Source organism: Canis aureus, chromosome 5 (assembly GCF_053574225.1).
Source record: "Canis aureus isolate CA01 chromosome 5, VMU_Caureus_v.1.0, whole genome shotgun sequence".
In the NCBI taxonomy this organism is placed as follows: domain Eukaryota; kingdom Metazoa; phylum Chordata; class Mammalia; order Carnivora; family Canidae; genus Canis; species Canis aureus.
In genome coordinates, this window is record NC_135615.1 from 19,190,382 (window position 1) to 19,206,662 (window position 16,281).

The following is a 16,281-nucleotide window of genomic DNA, read 5'->3' on the forward strand; positions in this document are numbered from 1 at the left end:
TCATCCCTAAATGTCAGATTTTAATAATATAGAATCAAACCCCCAAAACTTGGTCAAACTCTTTGGTCTTCCTGTATTTGTCTTAATTTCATCTTAATTGCCTGATCACATGTGAACAGCACTTCATGGTCAGTTGATTGCTAACCCAAAAGAGCCAGGAGTTTGCAGGAGATTTATATTAGTGTATATAGGATAATAGGATGTATCTGAGAGACCCTAAATACAGTGACTTAGAAAAGATAGAAACATTTTTCATTTCTTTGTTTTTTATTTTCATCTCACTTAATGGAAGTGGGTGTCCAATACTGGTAATTTATTTTTTTTTTAAGATTTTATTTATTTATTTGTGAGATACACAGAAAGAGAGGCAGAGACATAGCAGAGGGAAAACAGTCTCCCTGTGGGGACCCCAATGCAGGATTCGATCCCACCTGGGATCATGACCTAAGCAGAAGGCAGACACTCAACCCATTGAGCCACCCAGGTGCCCCCAATGCTGGTAATTTGATCTCTGGGTCAAGACAGTATTCTAGTTCTTTTAAGGGGAAGGGAAAGAGTATCAAAACCTTTAGGAATGCACATGCCACTGTCCAGGTTAGTCATTTGACCAATTTAACTGCAAGGGGGAGCCGGAAAATGTAGTCTTAAGCTGTGTTGTCATGTGCCCAGTTCAAAATGAGATTGAAAAGGGGATAATGGATATTGAAAAGAACAATTAGCAGTCTGACAAAGGCTTTGTGTTAATGAAAGTGGTGATGATGATTGTTAAAATTATTTATAAGATATTTTAAGTTATTATTTTAGGATAGTTGACATAGTGTTATTAGTTTCAAGTGTACAACATAACAATTCTACAGTTCTCTGTGCTCAGTGCCCACCACAACTAAGTCATCCTCTATCACCATAAAATGTTACTGTATTTTTGACTATATGCCCTACGCTGTGCTTTTTATCTCTGTGGCTTATTTATTTCATAACTAGAGGTTTGTATCTCTCAACTTCCTTCACTTATTTTGCCCTTCCCCTCACCCACCTTCCCTGTGGTGACTACCAGTTTGCTGCCTGTATTTATGAGTCTGCTTCTGTTTGTTCATTTGTGTTGACATTTGGAGTCCACATATAAGTATAGTATTTGGAGTCCACAAATTGTATCGTATTTGTTTTTCTCTGCCTGACTTATTTTTACTTAGCATGATAGATCCATCCATGTTGTCATGAATGGCAAGATGCCATACATTTTTATGGCTAATATTATGTGTGTTTGTGTGTGTGTATACACACATCTTCTTTATCTCAGCTATCAGTAGACACTTGGGATTGCTTCAATATATTGGCTGTGTAAAAGGGTGCCTGGCTGTTTCAGTCAGTAGAGCATATAACTCTTGATCTTGAGGTCGTAAGTTTGAGCTCCATGTGGGGTATAGAGATAACCTAAAAAATATATTGCTGGGCATCCCGGATGGCACAGCGGTTTAGCGCTGCCTTCGGCCCGGTGTATGATCCTGGAGACCTGGGATTGAATCCCGCATTGAGCTCTGTGCATGGAGCCTGCTTCTCCCTCTGCCTGTATCCGTGTCTCTGCCTCTCTCTCTGTGTGTGTGTCTCTCATGAATAAATAAATAAAATCTTTAAAAAAAATATATTACTTACTATAAATAATGCTGCAATAAATGTAGGGGCGCATATATCTTTTTGAATTGATGTTTTCATTTTCCTTGGGTAATTATCTAGTAGTAGAATTAAATACTGGATCATATAGTATTTCTATTGTTAATTTTTTGAGGAATCTCTATACTGTTTTCCATAGTGGTTGCACCAATTTACATTCCCATCAAGAGTGCACAAGATTTCTCTCTTCTCCACCTCCTTGCAACATTTGGTATTTCTTATCTTTTTGATATTAGTCATTCTCACTGGTGTGAGGTGACATCCTATTGTGGTTTTGATTTGCATTTCCCTGATGGTTAGTGATGTTGAGCATCTTTTCATGCATCTGTTGGCCATCTGTATGTCTTCTTTGGAAGAATGTCTTCTCAGGTCCTCCACCCATTTTTAATCAGATTATCTGGGTGTTTTTGGTGCTGTGTTGTATAAGTTCTGTATGTATTTTGGATATTAACCTCTTACAGATACATCATTTGTAAAATCTTCCATTCAGTCAGATTGCCTTTTCATTTTTCTGATGGTTTCCTTCACTCTGCATAAGCCTTTTATTTTGGTTTAGTTCCAATAGTTTATTTTTGCTTCTGTTTCCCTTTACTGAAGAGATGGATCCATAAATATGTTGCTAAGGCTGATGTCAGAGAGATTACTGCCTGTTTTCTTTTAGGAATTTTTATGGTTTCAGGTCTCATATTTAGGTTTTTAATCCATTTTGAGTTTATTTTTATGTATGGTGTGAGAAAGTGGTCCAGTTTTATTCTTTGGCATATAACTACCCAATTTTCCCAGCACCATTTATGGAAGAGACTGTCTTTTCCCCATTGTATGTATATTCTTGCCTCCTATTTCACAGATTAGGTGAATGTAAAAGCATGGCTTTATTCCTAAGCACTCTTATTCCATTGATCTGTTTTTCTACCAGTACCATGTTCTTTCAGTTATTATAGATTGGTAGTATATATTGGAATCTGAGATTGTAATGCTTCCAGCTTTGTTCTTCTTTTTCAATATTGCTCTGATTATTATTTTTTTTTAATTTTTATTTATTTATGATAGTCACAGAGAGAGAAAGAGAGGCAGAGACACAGGCAGAGAGAAGCAGGCTCCATGCACTGGGAGCCCGACGTGGGAATTGATCCTGGGTCTCCAGGATCGCGCCCTAGGCCAAAGGCAGGCGCCAAACCACTGCGCCACCCAGGGATCCCTGCTCTGATTATTTGAGGTCTTTTGTGGTTTCATAGAAATTTTAGTACTATGTGTTCTAGTTCTGTGGAAAGCACTGTTGTTATTTTGATTGTGATTGCAATAAATCTTTAAATTGCTTTGGGGAGTCTGGGCATTTTAACAATATTCTTCCCATCCATGAGCATGGCATATCCTTTCATATGTTTGTATTGTCTTCAGTTTCTTTCCTTGATGTCTTACAATTTTCAGAGAACAGATCTTCCCCTCTTTGGTTAAATTTATTCCTAGGTGTTTTTTCTTTCTTTGTGCATTTGTAAATGGGATTGTTTTCTTAATTTCTCTTCTACTTCACTATTAGTGTACAGAAACACAACAGATTTCTGTATATTAATTTTACATTTTGTAACAATTCATTTATTTTAATAGGTTTTTTATGGTTTTTAGGGTTTTCTGTATATATTATCATGACATCTGTAAATAGTAACAGTTTTATTTCCTCCTTACCAATTTGGATACCTTTTATTTCTTGTCTGATTACTGTGCTAGGACTTCTAGTATTGTGTTGAAAAAAAGTGGTAAGAGTGGACATTCTTGTCTTATTCCTGATCTTAGCTGAAAGCTTTTCCACTATTGAGTGTGATAGTTGTTTCAGAAATGGCCTTTATTATGTTGAGGTATGTTTCCCTTAAACCCACTTTGTTGGGGATCCCTGGGTGTCTCAGTGGTTTAGTGATTGCCTTGAGCCCAGGACATGATCCTGGAGTCCCGGATCTAGTCCCGTGTCAGGCTCTCTGCACGGAGCTGGCTTCTCCCTCTGCCTGTGTCTCTGCCCCTCTCTCTCTGTGTCTCTCATGAATAAATAAATAAAATCTTAAAAAAAAAAACCCACTTTGTTGAGAGTTTGTATCATGAATGGATATTGTATTTTGTCAGATAGTTTTTCTGTGTCTGTTGGGATTGTCATATGGTTTTCATCCTTCTTGTTAATGTAATGTATCACATTGGTATGTGAATATTGAACCATCCTTACATCCCTAGAATAAATTCCACTTGATCATGGTGAATGATCCTTTCACGTATTATTGAATTTGGTTTGGCAATGTTTTGTTGAGGATTTTTGCATCTGTCTATCAGGGATATTGCCTGCAGTTTTCTTTTTCTGTAGTGTCTTTATCTGGTTTTGGCAGCAGGCTAATGCTGGTCTATTAGAATGAATTTAGAAGTTTTTCTTCCTCTTTTATTTTTTGAAATAGTTTGAGAAGAATAGGTATTACCTCTTCTTTCAGTGTTTGGTAGAATTCACCTTTGAAGCCATCTGACCCTGGACGTTTTTGTTTGTTGGGAGTTTTTGGTTACTGATTTAATTTCACTGCTTAGTAATAAGTCTGTTCAAATTTTTTGTTTCTTCCTGATTTAGTTTTGGAAGATTGTATGTTTCTAGGAATTTATCCACTTCTTTTAGGTTGTCCAGTTTGCATATAATTTTTTTGTAGTGTTCTTTTGTAATCCTTTCTATTTCTGTGGTGTTGGTTATTTCTGCTCTTTCATTTCTGATTTTATTATTTGAGTTCTTTCTTGATGAGTCTGGCTAAAGTTGTATCAATTTTGTTCATCCTTTCAAAGAACCAGCTCTTGGTTTCATTGATCTATTCTGTTGTTGTTTTTTTAGTCTCAATTTATTTCCACTCTTATCTTTTTACTTCCTTCCTTCTACTAACTTTGGGCTTTGTTCTATTTCCTTGTTCCTTTAGGTGTAAGGTCAGATTGTTTTCTCATTTCTTGAGGTAGGTCTGTATCACTGTAAACTTCTGGATGACCTATCAGTTGATGTAATTGGAGTGTTAAAGTCCACTACTATTGTATATTATTATATTACAGTCATATTGTCCTTTTATGTCTGTTAATATTTGCTTCATATATTTAAGCAAATTCCTGTGTTGGATGGATGGATATTTGCAATTGTTATATCCTCTTGTTGGATTGATCCCTTTATTATTATGTAATGCCTTTATTTGTCTCTGATTAGAGCTTTGTTTTAAAGTCTGTTTTGTTTGATATAAGTGTTTCTACCTGGGTTTTTTTTTTTTTTTTTTTTTTATTGCTTCTGTTTGTATGGAATATCTTTTTCCATCCCTTCATTTTCAGTCTGTTTGTGTCTTTAGGTCTGAAGTGAGGCTCCAATTCAGCATATAGGTGGGTCTTGGTTCTTTCTTCATTCAGTAACCTGTATCTTTTAACTGGAGCATTTATTTAAACTTAAAATAATTATTGGGGCACCTGTGTGACTTAGTCAGTTAAGCATCTGTCTTCAGCTCAGATCATGATACCAGGGTCCTGGGATAGAGTCCTGGGTCAGGCTCCCTACTCAGCAAGGAGCCTGCTGCTTCTCCCTCTGCCCTACCCCTGCTCATGGCCGCTCTCTTTTTCTCTCTCTCAAATCAATAAAATCTTTAAAGAAAAATGAGTAATTATTGATATGTATTTACTTCCATTTTGTTAATTGCTTTCTGGTTATTTTTGTAGTTCTTCTCTGTTCCTTTCTTCTTTTCTTGCTCTTTTCCCTTGTGGTTTGGTGGGGTTTTTTTTTTGTTTTTGTGTGTGTGTATGTTATGCTATGATTCTTTTGTCTTTATTTTTGTGTACCTGTTATAGGTCTCTTATTTGTGGTTATGGTATTCATTTGTAACATCCTATTATCTGTAACAGTCTACATTAAGTTGTGGTCACTTAGGTTGAACACATTCTGAAAGCACTAAATTTTCACTCCTCTTTCATTTTATTTATATGATGTCATTTTTTACATCTTTTTATTTTTTGTACTCCTTAAGTTTTATAGAGATACTTGATTTCACAACCTTAGTGTTTTAACCTCCATACTGGTTTTACAAGGGATTAATCTACTATGCTCACTTTGTGTTTGCTTTGACCAGTGAAGTGTTTTTCTTTCATAATTTTCTTCTAGTTACAGTCTTTTCTTTCTTCTTAATGAATTCCTTTTAGCAGTTTTCTTAAGACTGGTTTAGTGGTGATAAACTCCTTTAACTTTTGTTTGTGCAGGAAACTATTTCTCCTTCAAGATGGCTTTTTGGGTAGAGTATTCTTGGTTGTAGGTTTTTCCTTTTAGCACTTGAACATATCATGCCACTTTCTTCTGTCCTGAAAAATTTCTGTTGAAAAATCAACTGGTAGCCTAATTGTCAGAGCTCCCAGTGTTAGGCTCTGCTGATTTTTCAGAGCCAGGTATCCTGAGGACTCATCTTCCCAGTGTAAGTCCCCCAGGGCTGAGGCTACCAGCTGTGGGGTCTGATCCCCTCCTCCATGTTTGTGATGTCCCTTCCATTTGTGGTTAGTCACACTGGGGTTTGGTTATTGACCTTGTCTCCACCCCTCTTACCCTTTTTGATTTGGCCTTCTCTTTACGACTACATGTGTAAGATCTGTTCTGTGAGTGTTCAGATTTTCAGAATTAGTTGTAGTAGATGTCATTGTGGTTTAGTGTGTCTGTGGGATGAGGTGAGCTCAAGATCCTCCTACTCCGCCATTTCCCCTCTCATGTTTTCTAAGTTAATTCTTTTTAGTTAATAAAATTCTTCTTTTCAAGTTGCAAGAGTTTGAAGTCCTCGAGTGGATAAGGGAGATGTGTAGTATAAGATGGCAAGGATTGATGCAGTGACTCAGTCACTATGTACTAATGTCAAGTTTCAGGGTAGTTTTAATTTTTAAACATTATGTTCTTGGTATAGACTGCTGTTGTAACAAATTATCCCATCATTTACTGGCTTAAAACAACAGTTATTTCATTATTATTTCTCACAATATTAGGAATTCAAGTGGTTCTCACTTTCAGTGTCTTATGCAGCAGCAGTTACATGGTACCTGAGGGAGGAGTCACCTCAGAAGCTTTGTCTACCACATTCCTGTCTGAAGGCTAATGATGCCTCTCAGATGGCACCTACAGATGGGCCCTCCATGTACTGTACTTTCTCAGACCATGTTGGTTGTCTGTCCCAAGAGCCCCGAGCAAAAACTGTATCACCTTTTATGACCTTGTCCAGAAATCATGTAGCATCAGGTCTGCTGTTAATCAAATAAAGGAGAAGGAACATTAGACCCCATCTCTAGTGGGAGAAGAGTCAATGTCAAATTGAAGGGCATGTGGGATGGATGGTATTGTTATAGCCATCTTTGGAAAACATAATTTTTTTCAGTTTTTAATTATTTGTATACTTCATCATAAATTTTTAATTTATATGCACAATAGATTGTTCGCTGGACAAAGAATAAATACTGACTTGGAAAATGAAAGAGCACAAATAGAATAATTCTGCCAATTTACTTCAGGGTGATTTTTCACCTATTCTGTAAATTGAATTAATATGATTAAAAGTTTTATGTATGTATAGCAAGGTGATTTTAATACCGGGAAAAAAAAAAAAAACTAATGGAGAAAATATTCAGTTTTGAACTCCTTCATAGAGTTGTTCAGTTTGGCTTTCATTATTAGGAATGAAGATTATTTACACCTTTAATGTTAGTTTCTTATAAGGAGTGACCTGAATCCTATCTTTTCCCCTCACAAATGCGATTTATAAAAAAAATCCACTTGTTTTTTAATTTATAAGGTAAGTACTAAAAATCATTCCCCAAAGCAGTTTTTTTTTTAAAGATCTTATTTATTTATTCATGAGAGACACACAGGCAGAAACGTAAGCAGAGAGAGAAGCAGGCTCCCTGTGGATCCCAGGGACCAGCAGGATCCTGGGATCATGACCTAAGCCAAGGCAGATGCTCAACCACTGAGCCACCCAGGTGCCCCTCCCGAAAGCAGTTTTTATTCTTCTTTTTTAAAAAAACAATTTTAGTTGTTTATTCATGAGAGACACACAGAAAGAGAGAGGCTGAGACACAGGCAGAGGGAGAAGCAGGCTTCATGCAGGGAGCCCGATGTGGGACTTGATCCCAGGATTTCAGGATCACACCCTGGGCCGAAGGCAGGCGCTAAACTGCTGAGCCACCCAGGGATCCCCAGCAATTTTTATTCTTGATGCCAAAGAAAACATTTTATGTCCTATTAGAGATTTTTTGAAAGATTACTCTTTTTCTTACCTAATTTTAAATTATATCCACCTGTATTATTTATTAAAAGGGAAAAAATAGTGGTTTTTCTACATCTAGGATAAATAGTAAAGATTGCTTTAGAAAGAAAATTTGTAATCTTTAATAATCTGACCTCACTTTTTTTTAACAGCTTTGTTGTGTATCAGTATATATCTCATGTACCATACAATTTACACATTTTTTAAAGTATACAGTTTGCTAGTTCTTTTATTCAGTTACATAGCCATGATCACAATCTAATTTTTGAACAGTTTCATTACCCTGAAAAGAAACCTCATATACATTAACATTCAACTCCCAATTCCCTTATATTTCCATCCCCCCAGACTTAGTCAACTATTAATCTACTTTCTGTCTCTGCAAATTGGCCTATTCTGGATGTTTTATATAAATGAAATCATATAGTATGTATAACCAGTCATAAAAACCTGGTTTCTTTCATTTACTGTGATGTTTATGGTTTATCCAGGTTGTGGTATGTTTCTGTACTTCACTCCTTTTCATGGGTGAATAATATTCTGCACAGAAAATACCACATTTTATTTATCCAGTCATCACTTGATGGACATTTGGATTGTTAATCCTTTTTTTTTTTTTTTTTTTTACCCTTTTTTTGGCTATAGGAATAATGTTGCTGTGAACATTTGTATACAAGTTTCTCTGTGGACATAGGCTTCATTTCTGGATCATATGGTAACTTGATACTTAACTTTCTACAGAACTGCCAGTCTGTTTTGCAAAGCAGCTGGATCAGTTTACATTTTCACCAGCAGTATATGAAGGTTTCAGTTTCTTCACATCCTCACCAGCACTTGTCCCTTTGGTTAAGTGCCATCTTGGTAGGTGTGGAATACTGTCTCCAGGTTTTGACTTGTGTTTCTATCTTGCAGGTTTCCCTGATGGCTAAAAATGTTGAGCATGTTTTTATGTGCTTCTTGGCCATGTTATATCTTCTTGTCACATCCTTTGCCCATTTTTAAAGTTGGTTGTCTTTTTATTTCTTGAGCTGTGAGAATTCTCTGTATGTTCTAGATACAAGTCTTTTATTAGACATAGGATTTACAAATATTTTCTCCCATTCTATGAGTTGTCCATTCATTTTCTTGATGGTGTTCTCTGAAACTCAAAAGTTTTTAATTTGATGTCCACTTATTTTTTCTTTTGTTTATGTTTTGGGTGTCCATAAGAATTTTATAATTTTAGCTCTTAAGTCTTGATCTAGAGTCGATTTTGAAATAATTTTTGTTTATGGTGTAATGAAAGAATCCAACTTGAAGGCACCTGGATGGCTCAGTAGGTTAAGCATCTGCCTTTGGCTCAAATCATGATCCCAGGGTCCTGAGATTGAGCCCTACATTGGTCTCTCTGCTCAGCAGGGTGCCTGATTCTCCCTCCCTCTCTGCTGCTCCCCCTGCTTGTGTTCTCTCTGTCAAATAAATAAATAAAATCTTTAAAAAAAAAAAACCAAAACCACCTTGATTTTGATTCTTCTTCTTTTGATACTCAGTTACCCCAGCACCTTTTGTTGAAAGACTATTTTACTTTGTTGAATTGTCTTGGTAACCTTGTTGACCGTAATTGTAAGGATTTATTTCTGGACTCTCATTTCTCTTCCATTGATTGATAATTTTATCTATAAGCTAGTAAGGATTGTCTTATTACTGTGGCTTTTTAGTAAGTTTTGAAATCAGGAAGTAGGGTGTCTTCCAGCTTTGTTCATCTACAAATAAGGATAGTTCAACTTTTTTCTTTCTAATTTAGATGTTTTTTTCAATTATTTGCCTAATTGTTCTTGCTAGAACCTCTAGTACAATGTTTAAACAGAAGTGGTGATAGAAGGCATCCATATTTTATTGCTAATTATTCTTTCAAGTGGCTTAAAAGTAGCTATAGGTTTCTCGTAGATAACCCTTTTCAGGCTGATGAATTTTCCTGTTATTCCTGGTTTGCTGGGTGTTTTTTATCATAAGATAGGTTGGATTTTGTCAAATGCTTTTTCTGTGTCTCTTGAGGTGATCTTGTGGCATTTACCTGTATTTGATTGAGTTTCAGATTTTTCACCAGCCTTAGATTCCTGGAATAAATCCTGCTTTCACATGTTGCTAGATGGGGTTTGTTTGTATAGGTGTCCATATTCATAAGAGATATTGGTCTGTAGTTTACTTTCATATGCTGCCTTTGTCAAGTTTTGGTATTAGGGTAATTTTGCCTCAGAGAATGAGTTGGGAAATATTCGTTTTCCTTCCGTTTTTGAAAGACTTTATCAAAAATTATTATTCTTTTCTAAATGTTTGGTAGATTCATCAGTGAAATATCTTTCTGGGACTTTTCTTTGTGGAAATTTAAAAAATTATTAATGCAGTCTCTTCCGTAGTATAGATTCATTCAGATTTTCTTTCTTAAATCATTTTCGGTAGTTGTGTTTTCACTGGTAATTTATCCATGCCATCTAAATTATTTGTACTGTTGTTCATAGTATTTCTTTTCAATTATTTTTCTTTCCATCAGGACAGTAGTAATATCCCCTTTTTAATTCCTGATAGTCTTTTGAGTCTTTTTCCTTTTTATCTTGGTCAGTCTAGCTAAAGTTTAGTCCATTTTGTTGCTCCTTTCAAAGAACTAACTTTTTGTTTTGTTGATCTTTTATCTCTCTTTTTTAATTCTCTATTTCATTAATTTCTCCCCTAACCTTTGTTATTTTCTTCCTTCTGCATTTTGTGGCCTCACTTAATGTTCTCAGAGAATGATCCATGTGCATTGGAAAAGAATGTATATTCTACCATTGTTCAGTGGAACGTTCTATAGATAATCTGCAGGTCTCCTTTGTGTTGAAGTGTTCTATTTCCTTTTTGATCTTGTGCCTGGCTATTCTTTTTATTATTGAATGTTAGGTATCTCCAACTCATTGTTGAATGGTGTATTTCTCTCTTCTAGTTTTTGCTTTTTATATTTGGAGGTTCTTTTGTTAGGTTGGGGCAAGTGCATTTGGGCTTTGGTATTCTCAGCTTGCTGTGCCTGGGGTAGAGCTGCCCATTTATGATTCAGAGCTGGGTGGAGGAAGGCAGCCCCAGAATTTTCAGCTGCTCTTAACCTGTAACTGAGTCTTAGCAACATGGAACTTGAGGGGATAGAAATGCTGGCAGGCCTGTCACTTCCAGTGAAATATTGTATTTCTTGCCTGGGAGTGTAGGGAGAGAGGCAGCCATGTGTTCTTGGCTGCACCTACATGAAATGGATCACTCTTCACTCTGAGCTTCAGGAAGAGAAGAGATGTTGGTGCAAAGGAAGGAATGGATTGTGGCTCAGATACTATAGATACTCACATTTCTTAGATTTTCTTTAATAAGTGTTTCTTCATTTGATGTATATCCTGAACATTTTCTAGAGACTTTATTTAAAAAAAAAAAAGATTTTATTTATTTATTCATGAGAGACACAGAGAGAGAGAGTCAGAGACACAGGCAGAGGGAGAAGCAGGCTCCATGCAGGGAGCCCGATGTGGGACTCGATCCTGGGACTCCAGGATTAGACCCTGGGCTGAAGGCGGCACCAAACCGCTGAGCCATCGGGCTGCCCTTCTAGAGACTTTAAATGGTGGTTTTTGTTTTTGTTACGGTTTTTACCAGTTATAGTTGTTTCACTGGGGAGAAGGTCTCCATGCTCTCATTTCAAAAGTTGGCCCAGTCTCATTATTTGTATCATAAAATTGCTCCCAACTTATACAACATTCCAAACTAATATAGTTTTAGAAAGCACTAAAGGTAGTTGTAAGATTATATATATTATGGGAAAAGGTTTGAATGGATAAAAATTTGGGTACTTTTATACTATGCATAAGCCTTAAATGTTCATTTCATGGCTTTCTAGTTTTGAACAAGAGAAATTTCTTTTGAACCAGGTGCATTTGGAGGTCATTTGGTGATCTTGGTCTCATTTGTCTAGAATATTTTTATGAATTTCTTAATTTCTGTATAATCATCCACCACCTTTTATGAAAATGGTACTTGTTAAGAACAGTGAGCTCAGTGATGAGGCATTGTCCCTACTCCTGTCACAGTCATGGCACATGGTTATGCTCTGTCCAAGGGCCCCTGGCTGAGGGATATGTTGAGGGGCTGAATTCCAACCTGTGCTCTGTTTATTGTGGTGCAGGACTATATTATATTAATCCTGAGGTGCGGATACTTTATTCCTAGTTCACACAAACGTATCGTGTGGGCTTGTAGATATCCTGGTTTTTAAGAAATTTTCAGTACCTGGGGAGGACTAAGACATGAACACTAAGGGACTATAAGACTATATACAGCCAGGGGTGCCTGGATGGCTCCATCAGTTAAGTGTCTGACTCTTGGTTTCCGTTCAGGTCATGATCTCAGGGTTGTGAGAGTCCTGCATTGGGCTCTATGCTCAGCATGAAGTCTGCGCAGGATTCTCTCTCCCTCTGCCTCTTCCTGCGCCCCTCCTGCCCAAATAAATAAATTAAAAAAAAAGAAAAAAAGACTATGCATCCCAAAGGATACCAAGTGTTACACGAACTCAGAGGGAAGGACTATTTCTTAGAGGGACAATGGAAAAAGTGTTTAGATGAGGGGGTGGCATTTGTTAGGCCTTGAAAGGGTGGTCAGCATTTTGACAAATGGAAATGAGTGCAGGGGGCATCTCTAGTAAATAGAATTAGTAGAAGCATGGAAATAAGAAAGCTCATGACATTTTTGGGTAACAGTGGGTGATGCATGTTTGTTTTTAACATAGGTGAATATGCAGGAGTCCTAAGAAATGTGGCTGAAGAACAATCTGGAGGAGGCCAGATTGTTCATTATTAATGGTCTGTATTTGTTAGTTTCAGAAGTCTATTCCAGAGATTTAGGTAGCTGCGGGAATAGTTTTTGGTTTTGTTTTACTTGGTCAGGAAAATGAATAACTTGTTGAGACCTGTGCTTGGGGGAATTTGGATTTAAAAAAAAGCAACAAGGTATTTCAACAGAAAGAACTCAGTATAAATTTATACTAAGGAGAGACAATTTAGTATAAATACTTAGTGTAAGGAATCTGTTAAATAGATGTTGAACTGGAAAAGCAAAAGATCATTGGGGTATCTTAGAGCTAATCACTGCAGAAAGTAGCACCTACCCTTCTAGATCCTTTAATCAATAAGAGAATGATAACAGGGCACCTGGATGGCTCATTTGGTTAAGTGTCTCTTTCGGCTCAGGTCATGATCTCAGGGTCCTGGGATCGAGCCCTGCATTGGGCTCCCTGCTCCGTGGGGAGTCTGCCTCTCCCTCTTCCCTTCCTACTGCTCGTGTTTTCATTATCTCAAATAAATAAAGTATTTTTAAAAAGAGAAAGACAACAGTCTCAGTAGGAAAAGGACAAAACAAAGAATGTGACTATCTAAAAAATACAAATGGCCAATAAAATAGTAACAACAATAAAAATAATTCTTGGGTGAAGATTTTGAAAGAGTAAGTATAATCATAATGGAACTAAATTGGCATAGTCTTTCTAGAGCATTTTTTCAGTATGTATCAAAAACCTTAAAAATACTTGTTTACTTTGAGAAGATACTCTAAGACAGTAGGTAAGAAAGCAAGGATGGTTATAGACTGAGATGAGTTAAATTGATAAGCATTCGTGTCTGACAGTTTGCAGTCAGAGAAAAGTAGGTTATCTTGGTAGGATATTCAGAACATTGCTGTGGTTACTGTAGACTGGCTTCTTATGAAAGCAGTCGGCAGCAATGTCTCGCTTGCAGTTAGATGGTATAAATATATAAGCAGACTATTTGGTTCCATGACTTTCTCCAGTAACACTTAAATAGCTCAGAAGTCAATGGAAAGTTATTCGAGTGAATGCAGAAGGAAACCTGTGGAAGATTGGATGCAGAGAGAATCTGACTAACTCTAGAGCATAGCCTTGCTGATGGCCACAGGAGCAAGGAGAGTGAGGAACCTCAGAACCAGTAGATTTGACTAGAACCTAACAGGTGCTCTTCCTTTCTGGGGTGGTCTGCAGTAGGGATTGCCAAGAGAATTGTCAGCTCTCAGTAGGACTAGAATTATTTTTAATTTTTTTCAATTTATTTATTTATGATAGTCACAGAGAGAGAGAGAGAGAGGCAGAGACACAGACAGAGGGAGAAGCAGGCTTCATGCACCGGGAGCCCGATGTGGGATTCGATCCCAGGTCTCCAGGATCGCGCTCTGGGCCAAAGGCAGGCGCCAAACCGCTGCGCCACCCAGGGATCCCAGTAGGACTAGAATTAATTCCAGGTCCTAGCTCTGATGAACCATGGCTCCAGACATTGGGGATACAGCATCTTATTTGATTAGGCCTTGATTTGCATGGTGTCAACAGAATAACTCTCAATTGTAATAGTCACATTTTTAATCATTTGACACATGTTGGAATGAATTTTACCAGCTACTTGAAAGGAGAAATTGTCTTTCTTTGTAGTCTAGATTATGATTTTTAAATTTCTAATAATTGTTTCTATCTCAGGAGTTTTCTGTTTTAGACCACTAGGCAGATAGCAAATATATTTATAATTCTCTTCATAGGAAACCCTCCATTCTTACCAGAATCCTTTGACCGAATTCTTCTTGATGCACCATGCAGTGGAATGGGACAGAGACCAAACATGGCTTGTTCTTGGACTTTAAAAGAAGTGACATCATATCAACCATTACAGAGAAAACTCTTCACTGTGGTATGTGATGTTCCTTTGATATGAAAGAAAGTTGACCTTCATAGTTTGATGTTTCAGAGAGGGAGAGCAGAGTTCATAGCAGCATTTTTCACAATATCCAGAATGTGGAAACAACCCATCAAGAGGCCAACAAGTGAATGGATAAGCAAAATGTGGTGTACACATAGAATAGAATATTATTCAGTCTGACACAGGAATGAAATTCTAGTACAACATGAACGAACTTTGGAAAGATTCTGCTAAGTGATAAAAGCCAGACCCAGAGTGACAAATAGTGTCTTTCTGTTTATATGAGGTAACTAGAACAGGAATGTTTGTAGAGACAAAGTAGAACGAGGTTAACAGGGGCTGGAGGGACGGGAGAATGGGGAATTAGTGTTTATTGGGTACAAAGTTGAGTTTGGGAAGATGAGAAGTTCTAGAGATGGATAGTAGTGACGGTTGCATGTGAAAGTACCTAATGCCACTGAACTGTACACTTACAATAAGTGAAAGTGACAAATTTTATGTTTATTTTAGCACACAAAGAACAGAGAAAACCTAGTTTTAAATACAAGCAGTTTTCATTTATGTTGCTCACTCTGATTTAAAGGCAGTAGCAGAATTTCCACTGAGACATTTAATGAATTTTCAACATTCTGATGTATCTTAAAGAATCACCGAGCTCAAAACATCATAGTTAAGAACTGATGTGTAAGGAATGGGATATAAAATAAATTACTAAAAAAAAAAAATTACTCTTTTTTAATAGGGTTCCTGGATCATCTAAGCATATGAGAAGCAGGAAGTCCAGTGGAGGGAAACACATTGATAAAAAATGAGAAGGGACTATTCAGTGTAGGATTTAGAAGAACCGGAAAAACTTTGCCAATTTAACTGGTCTCTAGCACATTTCAGGAGATGTCCAAATAGAACATTCGAGGCTTAGAAAAATGATTCATCAGATTTCACAGAATGTAGAGAGCATTTGACCAAAGATGATTTTATCATTTCCTCTCAGCCCTGTAATTATAAGTACATAAACTACAGCAGTAATGGATGTACACTGTAATTATTCAATCTCTAAAGTTGTCTTTGAGTACATCTCTGCTCATCTGTCTAGTATCTCCTTTTATACACAAAGGTGGTGCTGGGAGTAGATTATTTTACTTTTTCTTCTTCTGTGCTGTCTTCAGAGAACACATCCTGGAAGTGAAAACAGCAAACAGCAAAAAGGAAACTTATAGCTGAAACTTTGACTTGAGGGTAAAATTAGGACATTGTTTTATTAAATATTGATAGATTGATTGAGAGAGAGGAGCAGGGAGTAGGAGTTGAGGCAGAAGGAGAAAGAAACTGAAGCAAAGTCCATGCTGAGCACAGAGCCAGACATGGGGCCCAATCTCACAACCTTGAGATCACCACTGAGCTAAAACCAAGAGTCAGATGTTTTAGCCAGGCAACCCAGGACACTGTTTTAAAAGACTGGGATTTTTGTTCTTTTTAGGTCCTAGCAAAGAAAATGTTAAGAGGCTACTTAAGAGTAGTTGCAGTGTTTGCAATGAAGAAAAACAGCTGATTGTATACAGGAGAGAGTTAAGAATATAGTAGGTTCGCTATTTAGCATT

The 16,281-nt window shown here is 36.9% G+C and overlaps 1 protein-coding gene across 3 annotated transcripts in view; it reads left to right on the forward strand.

Annotated features, from left to right (window-relative positions):
• NSUN6 (NOP2/Sun RNA methyltransferase 6) overlaps positions 1-16,281 on the forward strand; it is a 57,516-nt gene that overhangs the window by 37,649 nt on the left and 3,586 nt on the right. For all 3 annotated transcript variants that reach the window (XM_077897031.1, XM_077897030.1, XM_077897029.1), the window contains exon 9: positions 14,526-14,674. In XM_077897031.1, the coding sequence (XP_077753157.1) occupies positions 14,526-14,674 (149 nt within the window). The remainder of the gene's footprint in view (positions 1-14,525; positions 14,675-16,281) is intronic.